This window comes from Phalacrocorax carbo, chromosome 25 (genome assembly GCF_963921805.1).
Source record: "Phalacrocorax carbo chromosome 25, bPhaCar2.1, whole genome shotgun sequence".
Lineage (NCBI taxonomy): Eukaryota > Metazoa > Chordata > Aves > Suliformes > Phalacrocoracidae > Phalacrocorax > Phalacrocorax carbo.
Genome location: NC_087537.1, coordinates 2,486,883 through 2,502,176, shown reverse-complemented (window position 1 = coordinate 2,502,176; position 15,294 = coordinate 2,486,883). Strand labels below are relative to the sequence as shown.

Here is a 15,294-nt window from a genome sequence, read left to right as displayed (position 1 = left end):
CGCAGTGAGAGCCAGGACCTGCAGCGGGAGGTGAAGAGCAGCTCCCTGGGGACACATCTGCCACCGGGCCACCGCCATGGCTGGCCACCACCGTGCTGTCCCCGAGAGCCACACAGGGACCAGGCGACATATTTTTTTGTCCCTCCCTCCACTGCATCCCTGCATCCCGGAGCATCACTCCCTGCATCCCACCCCAGCAGCAATCTGGGACAAGGGGTGCCAGGGCACAGGGGTTTTTTGGGCGGGGTGTGTGTGTTGTCTTCTGCTAGACACCCCCTGCCTTGGATGCTCGATCTAGGTGACCCTGAGTTTAACCCCACTTACAGCGCCAGCAGACGCTGCCCCCGATGCAGATGGGTTGTGACAGCCAAGAAGTCCCCCCCGGCGGGCGCTGGCGAGGCGCTGGCCATGGGGGGGTGGGGGGAGGCAGGAGGCCCATGTCAGGCCGCGTTGGCTCCGTCACCTCCCCGCAGCGAGACGGTGGGTCCCCGGCGTGCGAGGCCGGAGCCGGGCAGGCAGCCTGTGGGTCCCCGGGGGGCCTGGTGGCACTTGTCTCTCCGCAGCAGCCGTGATGGCGCTGGGCACATGGCAGCCGGGGCTGTGCCGTCCGTCCGTCCCCCGCTGTCATTTGAGGCCGCGGCCCCTCGGTGGTTGGGAACGGCGTGGGGGTGGGGGGCATCACCACAGATGGCTGCTGAAGAGCCAATGGATGATGAAGGACACTGGGGTGTCTTGGCCAGGAGGGGACGTGCCACACCCTCCCTGAGGTGGCAGGTTGGCATATCCGGGGCAGGAGGTCCCCGGGGACCACAGGAGCCACCACCGCTCCCCCCGAGGCTGTGGGGAGCCGAGGCTGGGGAGGGCGAGGCACGTGCAAAAACCTTCTGTCTCTCCAGGAAGAGCATCTGCGAAAGGTCAGGCAGCTGCGGGCACACGTGTGTGTGGAAGGGGACCAGCAGCGAGCGGTGCCGCGACCAGAGCCGGGGCTGGCAGGGGAACGACAGGCAGCTGCTGCCTGCAGGGCAGGCGAGCCAGGCACCCCAGGGTCATGTGGGCATCCCGGGGTGATGCAGGCATCAAGCACCCCAGGTAGATGCCGGCGCCCCGGGGTGAGCCGGGCATTCCCAGGGCGATGCAGGGACCCGGGGTGATGCAGGGACCAGGCACCCAGCCGGATGCAGGTACCCAAGGTGATGTGAGCACCCTGGGGTGACGTGGGCACCCCAGGGCAATGAGGGTGCCAGACACCCCTGGGAAGGGCCTGAGATGAGAAGCCAAAGTGCAGCAGCCCAGAGTCCTTTGCAGAAGACATGGGCCGAGAGCCAAGCCTGCGGCCGCCGCTGCAGCCGCTGATCGTGCTGCGCCTGCCCACGGGGCCAAAGGGCTTCTCTCTAAGGGTGTGGGCAAAGCCCCCTGTGCCAGCCGGGGTCCCTTCCCCCGGCCGGGCAGCCCCTCCATTTCTTATAAACGCCTCTGGCGATGCTCCCCCATGACACGGCAGCTCTGGGGCTTGTGGTTAAACCCCAGGGCTCCGGCTTTGACTCACACCGGATCCGCGGCACAGAGGGGCCTTTCGGCGCCCACGGCTGGAAAGAAACGCTCACCCAGGCAGGAGCACCAAGCGCTTCCTCGCAGTGCCGTTTCCTATAAACCCCGACGGAGGGCAGCTGAGCCGAGCTGCTGCCGCAGCCCCCAAGCTGAGCTGGAGGGGTCTCCTGGAGCCCTCCTGGAGCTGCAGGGATCCCTCCAGCCTGGTTTGGGGGGGTTCAGCTTGTGCATGTGGGTGATCCCCATGAGCATATGGAGCCCTTCAGTAGGCAAAGTTGAAAGGAATGAGAAACACCCAGGGCAAGACAACAGCACAACATTTACTAGACATCAGAGAATACCCTTCACAGCACACACAGCTGGGAATGCCAGGTCTGGCTGTCACCACTGGCCTCCCTGCTTGGAGGTGGCCCCGAACACTCAGCAATGGGGCAGGAGCATCCCTGGCCCCCGTCCCCCACCCTGTGACGCAGGACCCAGCTGCAGGAGAAAGCGGGACCTGAGCAGTGAGAATTGCTTCATTTTTCCCCTAAATGATAGAAACACTGAGAAAAGAAAAGAAACGCCGAGAAAAGAAAAAAAACCCCGAAAGCCTGCTGGAAAAAGAAACCTTTCAACCGGCCCAAAATAAGAGGGGTTTTTTGCTGGGAAAGAAAAAAAAAAAAAAAAGAAAGTTGCTGCATAGGAAACGGCGAGGTGTGACCTGCCGCGAGGCAGGGCTGGCGTGGGGGGCCGGGACGCCAGGGGATGCGGGTACGGAGCCAGGCGTGACCCCGCCATGGGTGGGGGGCACAGCCTCGGGGTGGGGAGGGGGCTGCACGCACCCGGGCAGCGCTGGAGGACGATGCTCTGTGCAGGGGCTGTGACATCCCTGGTGTTTCGGGGATATTCCCCCCCCCGCGGGGATGCTCCCGCCGCCCTCAGGACAGGCTGGAGGAGATGGACCCCAGCCTCTGCCACCGCTGGAAGCCCCCGCACAGCCCAGCCCTCTCACAGCCGCGGTGGGACCAGCTCGTCCCTTGTCACCGCAGCTGGCGCAGCCAGGCCGCAGCAGGGACCCGACGGGTCCAGCTGGACGCTGAGCGCCCACGAGTCCTGACACGGGACCTCCCACCCCCTGCTGCCAGTGGGACCCCCACACGAGACCCCTGGGCTTGACCACCACCTCGTCCCGTCCCCAGCCGCTGCCGTGGGGAGTGGGCTGCAACGCCTGCAGCAGCGGGACGATGCTCCCCGCTGCCCGGTCCCCCGCCCCGAGACGTGGGGACAGCGGGCCGTGTCCCCCCCCGCCCCCCAGCACCCTTAGCGCAGGGCAGCTGCAGAGGTGCTCCGGGGTGGCTTTGGGGACAGGGGAGCCACGCACGGGTGGCATTGCAGCACCCTGAGCCCTGCACAGCGGTCAGACACCCTGGGGTGCACTGGCTCCCCACGAGCACCCAGTTCAGCGCCGGGTGGGTGCCCCAGGAAAAAGCCCTGCTGCCCTGGCGGGGTGGTGAGGATGAGACCAAAAACCACAACCCAGTGCTGCGGTTTGCAGCTCCCTCCTGCGAGGTGCCAAGGAGGCAGCGGCACCCAAGGGGGTGGGGGTGGGGGGCGGGGGTCGGAGGAAACAGGGCCACACACTCACACCCCCACGGGCAGCCTGGCTTGCCCCGCACGCCGGGCGCTGGAGCCGCAGCTGGGTGGCATGGGGGTCCCGGGGGTACGGGAGGCATCGCTGGGGACCTGTCCCTCTCATAATGGGGATATCTCAGGGTTTCCCCATGCAGAGTGGGGCTGAGGCGGGCTGGTCCCCATGGGTGAAGGTGGGGGTGCAGGGGGTGTGTGTGAAGTGCCTGCATCCTGCTCACGGGATGTGACAAACTGCTCGCCCCGTGACCGCAGGCACCGCACAGCCGCCGGGCACCCAGCGTTGTGCCCCCCACGAGCATGGGCATCCTGGGGTGACCACCAGCCCTTTGTTGTCCGTCCCCCCCCCAGAGGAGTGGGGCAGCCCCCAGAAAGTGGCATCGCAGGTGAACACCCCAACCCCAAGTATTGGGACCCCCAAACTCACACGAGTATCGTGCACTTGGGATGGGGGACGCATCTGCCCCGGGTGACACATGTCCCACAGCCGCCTGGCTCCTCCTACACGGTCCAGGAGCGGGAGGTGTTTTGGGGGGGCCGGGGGTCCCCGTGCCCCTGGGGGAGCCCAGCAGCCTACTGACTCAGCGGCAGCCGCCCCCGGAGGAAAGCGGCGCTGAGTCGACAGTGGGATGAGTAACGGCACACGCCGTTTGACATTTATCACGTGATTTCAAAAAAAGAGAGAGGAGCTGGGGGGGAGAGTGGGTGGCAGGAGAGGGTGGGGGCCGGGCACCCCCTGCCCGCCACCGGGCCCACCCCCTCGCCCCCTGCTACTGTCCCTGTGCATTTCCAGTCCAAACTGGTGGACAGGTGGAGGAGCCTGGCTGCCCTTGAGGCCACGCCGGGTGCGGATCAGGCCTCATCCCTGGATGGGTGCAACCTCCCCCATTTCACTCTTTTTGGGACCCTCGCCCGCAGCATCGTGTCCCCACGGGGGGTCACTGCGTCCCCCTCGGCTCAGCCCCCTCGCTGCCTGGCACCCCAGGGCTGCCGATGCCCAGCCAGGGGGCCGGATCCAGCTCAGCCTGGGGCAGGGGCTGCTCTTCCTCCCCCTCCCCTGCCAGATGCAGAGATCAGCTTGCGATAACGCCCGCTGCTCCGCTGCCTCACCAGCAGCACGGAGCCTATCTTCTTCACACCATCGCCCCGCAGCCTGCCATACAGCGGCGGCTGGGAACTGGCTCTGTGCCTTGCTCAGGGCTGTGCTCGAGGAGCCGGGACAGAGCCCTCCCGTCACGTCCCGCAGCCTCCCCCAGGCAGAGAGGCCTAAGAACGGTCACAGCTCATCACATGGATGCTCCCAGCCAGAGCCAGGGCAGACAGGGACTGGGATTTCTGAAAAGAAGCCGAGTTTAAGGGTATCAGCGCCGAGGTCATGCACCCACATCCCCATAGGGTGCAAAATCAGCCAAGGGCCCCACAGGGCTCCCCCCAACCCTCCCCCTGCAGGCAGGGAGGCTGAAGGCCCTACAAGAACACGGAGGAGTGGGTCTCGGTGGTGCTGTGGGAGTGATGGTACCCACGGTGGGAGGGATGGGGCTTCCCCGTGCATGGGGCAGACCCTTTCCCCTGGTTAACCAGGAGCACCTTCACCCTGGCCATCACCCCGCTGAACCCCAAGCCCTGCGGGGTCTCCCCCACCTCAGCCCATTTGCTGGTAACGTTACGAGGGAGAAGCAGCAGCCCTTAACAAGGCCGATTGCCAGCAGGTGATGGGAGACGTGAAGCCCGGCTGCCCTCCCCGACCTCCACCCGCTGCCGTGGATGCTTTGCGACCATCGCCCTGGTGTCACACCCAAGGGTACCCCCACTACCCCTCCCTTTGCAGCCCCGACCCCAGCTTCGGGCTCCCTCCAGCGCTGCCCCGCTCGGCGCTTCGCTTACCCGGCACCTCGTGGGCTGTTTGCTTCCTCTGCGGTCCCAGCCCTGCGCCTTCGGGGCCGCACGCTCTCCCCCACAGCGCCTTGCTCGCCCATCGGCTCCCCTCGGGAAGGGCAGGGCTGCTCCGTGCCGGGGTCCCACATGGGGCTGGGGGTCCCAATGTCCATTTTATCCCCGGTGTGTCACCCTGGGGACGTTCGGCATCACCAGGGTGAGCGGCTCAGGGCCGTGCCATCGTGATTCGGATGAGCCAAGCCCAGCACCCGCGTTGGCATCATCACAAAGACAATCCCCCCCGCACCCGCCCCGCAGCCCCCCAGCTTGGGACAAGCCCCGGGGGGGGGGATGTCCCCAGCTACAAGGAGACCCTGGAGGCACCGGTCTGGCCACACACCAGCGCTGGCTCTGCAGGGCCAGGGTTTGGTCGTGCCCCTGTCGTCACCCCTGGGGCTGGTGATGGTTTTTGTTTTGCTTTTGATTGTCCCATTTCTTGTCGCCTGCCAGGCCAGTAAACCCGAAACGTGTCGCTGTGCCGGGAACAGGGCCACGGGTACAGGTTACCCACAACGGGCACCCTGAACCCTATCACCCCCGCGGCCGCCCCGCTGGGCCCTGGTGACACGAGTTGGCTCTGCTGTACCAGCACCAGGCTCGCCCCCACCCCCGGGGAGCACCCACAGCCCAGCACCCCCCTCCCTCCCCAGGGGACCCGAAGAGAGGAGGTGGCTCTGGTCCCCCCACGGCATTTTGGGCACTGGAAAGGTTTTATTTATTGGAGTCAGTGGCATTGCAGAGAGCGCGGGTCCCTCCGCCCGGGGGTCCCGGTGCAGTGGGGGGGGGCCCACACTCAGCCGGGCCCCCAGGGTGCATGGGGGGGGGGGGCGCGCTGTGGCATGGGGGGAAACATGCAGCGCGGAGTGGCTCAGTGGTGGGGGATGGTGCTCTGGACCCCCCCGCTCTCCCCGGCGGCTTTGAGGTAGATTGAACGTGGAGGGGGGACGGGGGTGATGGAGTGGGGGGCTTTGTGTGAGCAGCCACCTGCAGCCCTGGGCTAAAGCTGAGGGGGGCGGTTCTGATGGTGTGGGGGGCTGCTGGCGGATGCGCTGTCCCCACAATGGGGGGTCCAGGGTCAGGGAGAGCCCTAGGGCTGCGGCGCCCAGTGCAATGGTGGGGGGTCCATGCTGCACCTCGGGGTTTGTTTCTCAGCAGCATCATTATGGGGAGAGGGGAGAAATGGGGGGGTGCTTTTAATGCGAAAGAGTGGAAAGATGCTTGAACCGGTGGGACGAGGTGGGGGGAACCGAGAACAAGCAGCTGCTCCCCCCCACCCCCCCAAACCCAACTCTGACCCAAGGAGCCAGGGAAGGGGCAGCCCCTTCCCTTCACCTGCTTCCTGGGGGCCGGATCCAGGACCCGGCCCCTTGAATCCTCCCTGAGATCAAGCAGCAACACCCAAGGGTGCAGATGACACCCAAGGGTGCACGCAGGCCCCCTCCAGGCACCACTCGGGACGGTGCTGTCCCAGCACCCCGATTCGAGCATCCAAACCCAGCGCGGATGCAGGGACGGGGTGAGGCAGGAGCGGAGGAGCCCAATTACGGGGGCTGGGAGCTCCAGGGGGCTCCGGGGTTGTGGGGGGGGGGGGGGGCGAGCTCAGTCTTTCTGTAGCTACTGAAGACTTGGAGGTATTTTGGGAGCTGTGTCGCTCCTCGTGTGTTCTCATGCAGCATCCAAAGACCGGGGAGGGGGCAGGAGGCTCAGATCTTGCTGTTCTCCAGGTGCGAGTCGATGTGCTTCACCAGGGCATCGTCCGGGTAGCCGATGGGGAAGGCCAGCTGGCACAGCGGGCAGCTCCGCACCTCCGAGTCCACCGTTTCCAGCAGCAGCTGCGGGGGCACAGGGTGGCCCTGAGCCCACCACCCGCTCCCCGTGGGAGCCACATCCCCCCCCTCCTCCCTCCCAGCACCCTCCCGCTGCCGGGTACAGGCTGAGCTACCGCGCAGCCGGTCAGAGATAAGGAAACCGAGGCACGCTGTGGGGCGATCGCCCTGCCTGCACGGTGGTGGGGTTCCCTTGCCTCTCCCCCCCCAAAAACCAGCACAACACCTCCCCAAGGGGGGTCCCGCTTACGTTGATCGAAGGCCAGGACTGGGCATGCTCTGCCCGGGCGTAGGCAGCGGCCGTCCGTTGCACGGCCTCGGCGTCGGGGATGGGGAAGCCGGCGCAGAAGGAGGCGCAGCGGATGGCCCCCGCCTCGGGGCTGGGGGGGCTGGGGAGCGCCCACTCCTCTTCATCCGATGATTGCTTTTCGAAGCGCACGTGCTCCTCAAAGGGCTCGTGGGTGCTCAGGGGGGACCCCGCGCCCCCCAGGTACACCTCGCCATAGGGCCGGTGCTTCGGGAGCGTCGAGGCTTCGGGCTGGAGCCAGAGCGAGCGGCTCTGCTGGTACAGGGCCACGTTGCTCACCTCCGAGTAGCTGCGGCGGCCCTGGAAGCCGGCTTTGATGTGGCGGCTGGAGGGTTTGGCATAGCCCAGCTCCATCCTCTCACCGGGGAGCCGGTGTGGCGATGCCGAAGCCGGGGACGGGCAGGGTGGTGGGGCCGGCGACCGGCGTTGCTGGGCAGGTGACTGGCTGGAAGGGGGCACTGGGGACCGGCGCTGCTGGGCTGGGGACTGGCAGGGGCCGGGGGCTGGCGAGCGGCGCTGCTGGGCCGGCGACTGGCTGGGGGGTCCCGGTGAGCGCCGTTGCAGCGCTGGCGACTGGCACTGGGGTGCCGGCGGACGCCCCGGTGGAGCGGGCGAGGGGCACTGCGGGGCGGGCGAGCGACGCTGCTGGACCGGGGAATGGCACTGGGACAGCGGGGAGTGGCGCTGGCCTGTAAAGCAAAACGGGGTGGGGGAGCACAGAAAATACCCCGCCATCAGCTCGGTGGCACAGAAAATACCCCTCATCACCCATATGTGCGCCGGGCGGACAGGGGGATGCAGCATGGGGAACCCTCGCGGGAGGGACGCTCCCCAGGATGGGTACCCAGTGCGGTCTCCCCGTTTCTGCATCCCAGCCCTAGCCATCCGTGGGGTGCCAGCCCCCCCGGGCACCCCCCTTACCGCCGTTGAGGCTCTTCTCCTGCAGCAGGGCGCGGAGGATCTGGCTCTGCAGGGAGCTGACGTTCCTCAGGCGGCACAGCTCCTCCGTCAGCTCCGTGTAGGCCAGCGCCAGGTTCACCCTGCGGCGGGGACAAAGCGTCACCGAGGGCGAAGCAGCCCCGGTCCCCTGGCCGGGAGCCCCCTCCCCACCCCCCCCCCGACATGGGGTGCTGGGGGGGGTGCACCCAAAACTAATCCAAATTCAGGCTTTTAACTCAAAAAGGAAAAGTTGTGGCCGTGCACCGCCAGGCATCGCCCCCGCAGCCCCCCTGTGCACTGGGAGCAGCCGGGAGCAGGAGGAAGGTGGGTGCTGTGCTCCCCCCAACCCCCTCGCCCAGCTCTCGGAGGCCCTGACAAAGTCATCAATTCTTCCCCAACTTCGGTGTCGCTTTTCAAAACCATATTCTCTGTGGTGATGCGAAGGGAGAAGCCATCTCCCGAGGGCCCCGCGGGGCTGGGGGCTCAACGCGTCCTCCTGCGCCGCGTGCGGGGAGTTCAGCTGAGCCGTTGTGACACCCCGGGGACCCGGGAGACGCCGCTCGTAACAGCAGCCGACAGGTCTGCCCCTGCCCGCCCTCCTGTCGTCTCATCAGGGGCGGGGGTGAAGAAAAAGAAAAGAAGAAAGAAGAAAAAAAGAAAGAAGAAAAAAGTAGATAAAGAGAGAAAAAGGAGAGAGAGAGAAAAAGGAGAGAGAGAAGGGAAAGGAAAAGAGGAAAAAAGGAAAGAAAGAGAGAAAAAGACATTTCCCCAGCCGGGTCCCCGTGCCACGTCCCTATGGCCCTGCCAGGGTGGCACCAAGGACTCGAGCACCCAGGGACATCCCCGGACACGACTGCCACCCAGACCCCCGCCCCAGCCGTGGCCCCACCGGCTCCCACCTCTCCTGCCGCAGTTTCCCCTCTGTGGCCCATCGCGGGCACCCGGCTCCAAGCGCGGGACCCCAGCCCGGAGGCTGCGGGTGTTCCCCAAAGCGGGGGGGGTTCCCCAGACTCTCCCAGCCCCGCTGCTGGATTTCAGCCACTCCCGCGGGGGCACCCCAGCGCCCCCCCCCAAAGTCACACTGAAGCACAGAGAGGAAGCGCTAAAACCGCAGTGCTGGGGCGGAGGAGTGAGCGGTGCCGGAGAGGGGGGAACGAGCAGCCCCCGGCCCCCACCCAGGGCACCCTGCCGGGACCCCTGCCTGCACGGGAGGGAGGGCAGGGACCCACCCTGTGGGTCCCTCCTGCAGCCGGCACATCTGTGAGGCTCTTCAGGAGGTTTGGTGCTGGGGAGGGAAACATGGGGGGGTCTTGGTGCCACCCACCTCTCAAAAAAAGCTCTGTTTCAGGGCAAACTGTGCATTTTTGATACGCAACTGCAGATAAGCCGTGAGAACAAAACAGCCGCCGAAAACCCGGCCGCCCACGCCTGCCCGGCTGCCGAGAGCACCGCGGAGCATCACTGCTCCGGCGGGAGCGGGCCAGATCCTGCGGGACCGCGTGTGCGTCCCCCCCCCACGGGCCTGGCATGACGAACAGCATTGCGTCCCCTCCTCGTCCCCAGCCAGAGATGCTGTGGTCAGTGTGGGGGGGCGGTGACAAGGAGGCTTCAAAGCACAGCTAAGACCCCCTCCCCACAGCTGGGACAACCAAAGCGAGGGGCTGGGAGGACACAGGAGGGCTGGGGTGCAGTGTCCCCCTCCCCCCACCCCAAAGCCCCCAGTGAGCGGCACCAGACCCAGCTGGGGAGGTGGGAGGTGGGGAATGGCGCAGCCTTGCCAGCAGCCCACGGGGCTGCCCGCCTGCCCCTAAAATGCTACCCATCTGCCCCACGGCACGGTTGGTGCCTGGAGAGATGCCAACCACATCATAACCCTCCCACCCCACCACAGAGCTGCCCCCCCACCCCGGCACCACACGGTCCCCAGAAACCCGGGGACTGGGGTTTGGCCCCCACCCTTAGTGGCAGCGTTAATCTGCGGTGTGCGGGCGCTGGCCAGGGTGCAGACCGCCCCTGGGTGGGGGGACAGAGGTGGAGGGGTGGGGGGGGAAGGGAGGAAGGGGTGACCTCGAGCGAATCACACCTGGTAAACAAGAAGCCGGTGAAGACTGAAATAAAAGCAGGAACCGCAGGCGTAGCTGCCATCGCCGCCGGGCTGGGGGGAAGCGTGGGCTGGGCGGGGGGGGCAGGCACGACCCCAACAGCTGCTCAGCCCCCCTTTGCCACAGGATTGAGGTTGGGGGAGCCTGGGAGGGGAGCATGGGATAGGGATGTCCCACCACGGCATCGTTGGCAAAGCAGGCAGCGAGCACAGCGGCAGCTCCGGCACAGGCACCCAGTGGATGCAAGATTCATTAAAACCCACAAAATCACACCAAAAAGGTGTCAGCAGCGGGGCAGCGAGAGGGCTCAGAGCTTGCAGGGGGGTGCTCTGACCTGCCTGCACCCAGCACCCCCGGATTTTGGTGCTGCATGACCCCTGGATGCCGGCGGTGGTACCTTGGGGACGCATCCTGCAAAGCGGCCCCCGGCCCTGCAGCTCTCCAGCACCCTACAAGCCCCCAGCACCCCCCACCCTGCTCCCCCCGGGGCTTTGGCTCCCAGCTTTTCCCTGGCACAAGGGGGAACAGCCACGACCTCAGAAAGGACAAAAAAAGGGACAAAAACTAAGGAAAAAAAAAAATCCCAACAAAAAAAAGGGGGGGGGCCCGCAGGGACCCCTGCCCTGCTCACGCCGCGGTGACACGCTGACTAATTCAGCAAAAGCCAGCCAGAAAATTCACCCAGAGATGGAAAGCGCCGATAAGGCACCTTTCACACCAAAAAAAAAAGGTGGTGGAGAGGAGCAGGTTACAAAAAAAAAGAGCTGTATTTACAAGAAAAGAGCAGGGAGGGAAAGGCTGTGCCCGAGGAGGGGGGGAAGGTGCCCCCAGGGCTGGGGGTGAGGGGTGTGGAGCCAGCCGTGCCTCAGTTTCCCCAATCTGACCTGGGAACGTTGGTCTTAAAACCGAGGTAGGTTTGGCAAGTATTTATACATATATTTGGAGTTTTATTTCCCGGTGGGGGTTGGATATTGTGGGCAGGGGGATGGGGAGAGGGGGCACCCGCCTTGGGAGGGACAACATGGGTGGCTGAGCCCAGCTCTCCTGGCCACAGTGGGGCTGAGCTTTGTGAAAAATAAAGTGAATTAAGGGGGGGAAGCACGGGGAGGGTTATTGAGGGACCCCCCCGGGGATGTGTGGGAGAGAGATGGGGCAGCAGCCACCTGGCCACAGCCCCCAGAGACGCCAGCGCGGTTGCAGCCCAGCCCCCCCGAGTCCCACACTCTGATTTACGCCGGGGAGACAAGAAACGGCAAAAGCATCTAACACCTTGGGGAAAAAAGGAGGGGGGACCCCACCCCCAACAACAACACCCCAGCACCTTCCCGGCCCCGCGCCAGGCGAGTCCCCGCGCGTCACCTTTTATCTGTCCACAGCTTGGCATGGGCTGCCAGCCCCGGTGCATCGCCGCCCGGCGCAGCCCGACGTGCCCGGAGGAGCCGCGATGCCAGCCCGGTGCGTCCTGCCCGGTGTCGCGGTATCGGGGGGGCGGGGGGACACACGGACACACACACACACCCCCCCCCGAGAGGGGTGCGGAGCCCTGCTGCCGCGGCCTCGCAAGCACCGGCCGCAGCGGGGACACGTGTGCGAGGCTGAAGCGGCGAGGACAGCGGGGTCACGAGGCCGTTGCCTAATTAAATGGGTAACGGACGGCTGTTTTTAGGGAAAATCTCAGCGCCGGCGCAGATCTGCTTTGTGCACCCCAATGCCAGGGTCGGCCCCGGGGACGGTGAAGGGGTCTGGCTGCGGGAAGCAGCCCCTGCCCCGGCAGAGCCGTGCCACCTCCCCCAGCTCTCCGGGCTTGGGGGCGTCGTGGCCCAGACCCCCAAATCCGTGGTGTCCCCGTCTCAGCGCCGCACAGCACCCCGGGGGTGCCTTGACGGAGCCCCCAGAGCTCACGGATGCGGCAAGGAGGAGGCCAGGAAGAGGTGCGAGGGCCAGAGGACGGAGTCCCGGCACCGCGACGGCTCCACTTCAGTGACACCATGGCAAAAAAGGAACGGTGCCGGCGGGGTTTGGTGCCGAGCCGGAGCGAGCTGGAGAAGGGGCAGCCAGTGGCACCCAGCAGCCCGGCCACGCTCCTGGTGCGGCCAAGCTGGCCTCCTGCCGCCTGGCAGGGCTGCGTGGCGCGGCGTGGTGCTGTGCGGTGCCGGCGCGGTGCTGTGCGGCAGCCACAAGCCGTCAGTGCCCTCTGGAGGCAGCGGCACACTCGCCGAGCCGGCATCGCGCAGACCGTACGGTGCCAGACACCACCGCACCCACCCCGCGTCTCCAGCCCAGTTCAAACTCTCGGGGTGCGGCTGGTGCTTTTGGGGTGCAGGATCCCACCCACCTGCAGCACTTCAATGGGGGGAAGCCCCCAGGGACCCTGCCCAAAGGGAGGTCACATCCCCCAAGGACACCCTCAACATGAAGCCCAACAGTGCCCCAGAAGAGACCCCCATGTGCCCCCACCCCTCCCTGCCAGGTTGGGGACCCCCCACTCAACCACAGCCTAGCCCTCGCCCCAGTTCACCCCCAGCACTTACTGGTCGTCGCCCACCTTCTTCACCCAGGCCATGTCCCGCTCCGACTGGTCCTGGGGAGAGCAGACATGCCGTCAGCACCCAGACCCTCACCCACTGGGGATGGGGGGTGGTCCCACATGGCCGGACCCCGCCCGGTACCTGCTCCCGGGTGTCCTGTAGGTGCTTCAGCTCTGCCTGCAGCCGCTCGCACTCGGCTTTGAGATGCTCCTCGCGGTGCTGGGCGCGCTGGGTCTCCTGCCGCGCCGCCTCCAGCTCAGCTTCCAGCCGCCCCGCCGCCTCCAGCCCCCGGCTCTGCCAGCCCCCGGCACGCTCCAGCACTGCGGGCAGGGCACGGCTCAGCCCCCGGCACAGACCCCCCAGGAACCCCGGGGGGCGGTCCTGCGGTGCGGGGAGGGGGGCAGCTCACCGTGGGTCAGGCCAGGGTTGGGGTGCAGGGCGAGGAAAGGCACCTCCTGGCCCGGCAGCGGGGTCCCCAGCCCGGGGAAGGTGCTGCCGTCACGCTGCCGCAGCTGCTGCTCCAGGCTCCGGATGCGGCTCAGGTGCGTCTCCACCAGCGCCCGCTGCCCGGGGAGAGGGCTGAGCCCCGCTGGCACCGCACCCCACCCCCGGGGGTCACCCTGTCCTGGCAGCCCTGGCACTCGGGGTCCCCGCTGGTGGCAGGGTGATGGGGTGGGTGTCTGTCCCCAGCACAGAAGAGGGTGGCATGGCAGGGGTGGCCCCCCCAGGCTTGCAGACCATCATGCCGGATGGGGCAGGGGAAGCCAGGGGTGCCCGGGCAACCCTGAGCACACGGCGCCGGGACAGGGACACATGCCATGCTGGAGCATCCCTTGGCAGGGCGGGAGTGGGAAGAGACAGGGATAAAGCCGAGCCACGTGCACCCCTGCAACCCCCAACGTGGCCAGAATGGGGGTGAGCAGCCACGGACCCCCCAGCCCTGCATCCCCACCGAGTCCTGGCGGTGGCATCGGCCCCTCCGCGGGATGGAGAAGCTGTTTGCCCAGCCGCTGCCGCGGAGAGGGGAAGGGGACCCCCACACCCCCAGGCACTGGTGCCGGCCAGCAGCACCCACCGGCACCCACCATCTCTCCGAGCTCGGTCTCCAGGTCAGCCTTCTCCACGCACAGCTTCTCGTAGGCCTGGATCATCTCCTCCAGCTGCTCCTCCCGCTCTTTGCTCTTCTGCAGCTGCCGGGGAGGCAGGCAGGGGTGGGTGGGCAGCTCGGGGACCCGCCACGTCCCCCAGCCCCACCAGCCCCACTCACCTCGTGCTGGAACTGGTTGAGCTGCTGCTGCAGCGACGCCTTCTCGCTCTTGAGCAACGACGTCTCCTTGGCCTCGTAGAGGGAGAAGATGTGCTCCTCCCCGAACTCGCCGATCAGTGGGTACTGCAGCCGTGGGGCAGAGGCATCAGCGGGGACCCCAGCCCCACGCGCCCCCCGGCCGCCCTGATCCCTCACCTTGACCTCGTACATCTTGAGCCGGCGCTTGAGCGTGGAGTTCTCCCTCTCCAGCCCCGTCAGCCGGTTCTTGATGTCATCATAGGCGGTGATGAGGGCGAAGTGGGAGGCCGAGCACATCTCGCCCGAGAGGTCGGTGTTGGGGCTGTCGAGCCAGTCCTCATCCGGCCCCAACGCCTCCTGCGTCAGGATGCTGATGTCGTCCTCAAACATGGAGTCCATGTCCTGCCTGGGGGGGGGGATGGATGGACAGACGGTGACCCCGCGGCCTCGCTCTCTGGGCGAAGCGGCGATGAACCCAGCCAGGGGCAGCCCGAAGCCCCCAGAGCAGGTTGGGCCACGGGGGCACTGGGTGCAGGATCTGGCCTGGGGCAGGGGGAGCTGCGGATCAGCCCCCACCAAGCTCGGATGGGTCCTGGGGGTCTGCAGGAGCTTGGCGCGTCCCAACGGCAAAGGGCGATGGAGGAAGGATGGTCCTGGGAGCCGCTACTGGTGGCAGCTCCAACCCCACACCATCCCCCGGGGCGGCGGGGGGACACCGGCCAGGCGATCCCCTCTGCCCTCGCTGGGGGAAGTGGGGGGACGGGGGACCTGGCAGCCCCCCCAGCAGCGGCCATCACCGCCGGGGACCACGGTGGGAGCCGGGATGACAGAGACTGTCCCCGACAGAGCAGCCCTGGGGGGACACAGTGACTTTCCCCATGTCCCCCCGGGAGCAAGCACCAGAAATAGCGGCCGGTGCCGCTGCCTCCCGCCCCGCGCCGCACGCGAGCTGCTTCCCGCCCTCCCACGCCTCCGCGGCGGCACGCAGCCCGCGCCGTGCCCTATATACCGGCGCTGCCGCTCACCCCCCGGGGAGCCACCTGCCTCATGGCACAGCCCCCCAGCTGGCACCAGTGGGGGCCCGATCCTGCCCATCCCGCTCTACCGCGCCGCCCGCACCGCAGGATTTGTTCCCGGTTGAGGATTTTGAGTGGTCGAGGCTCTCAAAAGCTGCTGCCGCTGGCAGCTCTCCCGC

General features: G+C 66.8%; 1 protein-coding gene across 1 annotated transcript; it reads right to left on the bottom strand.

The window, feature by feature from the left end:
* Nucleotides 1-5,963: 5,963 nt before the first annotated feature.
* On the bottom strand, nt 5,964-14,498 carry TBKBP1 (TBK1 binding protein 1). The gene is made up of 9 exons (XM_064473058.1): nt 14,277-14,498; nt 14,082-14,204; nt 13,900-14,004; nt 13,224-13,377; nt 12,956-13,134; nt 12,818-12,867; nt 8,167-8,285; nt 7,189-7,934; nt 5,964-6,944 (listed from the first exon to the last, which is right to left on the bottom strand). Exons 1-9 carry the CDS (start codon nt 14,496-14,498, stop codon nt 6,816-6,818), a joined length of 1,827 nt encoding a protein of 608 aa, XP_064329128.1. The 3' UTR covers nt 5,964-6,815.
* Between the last annotated feature and the right edge of the window lie 796 nt (nt 14,499-15,294).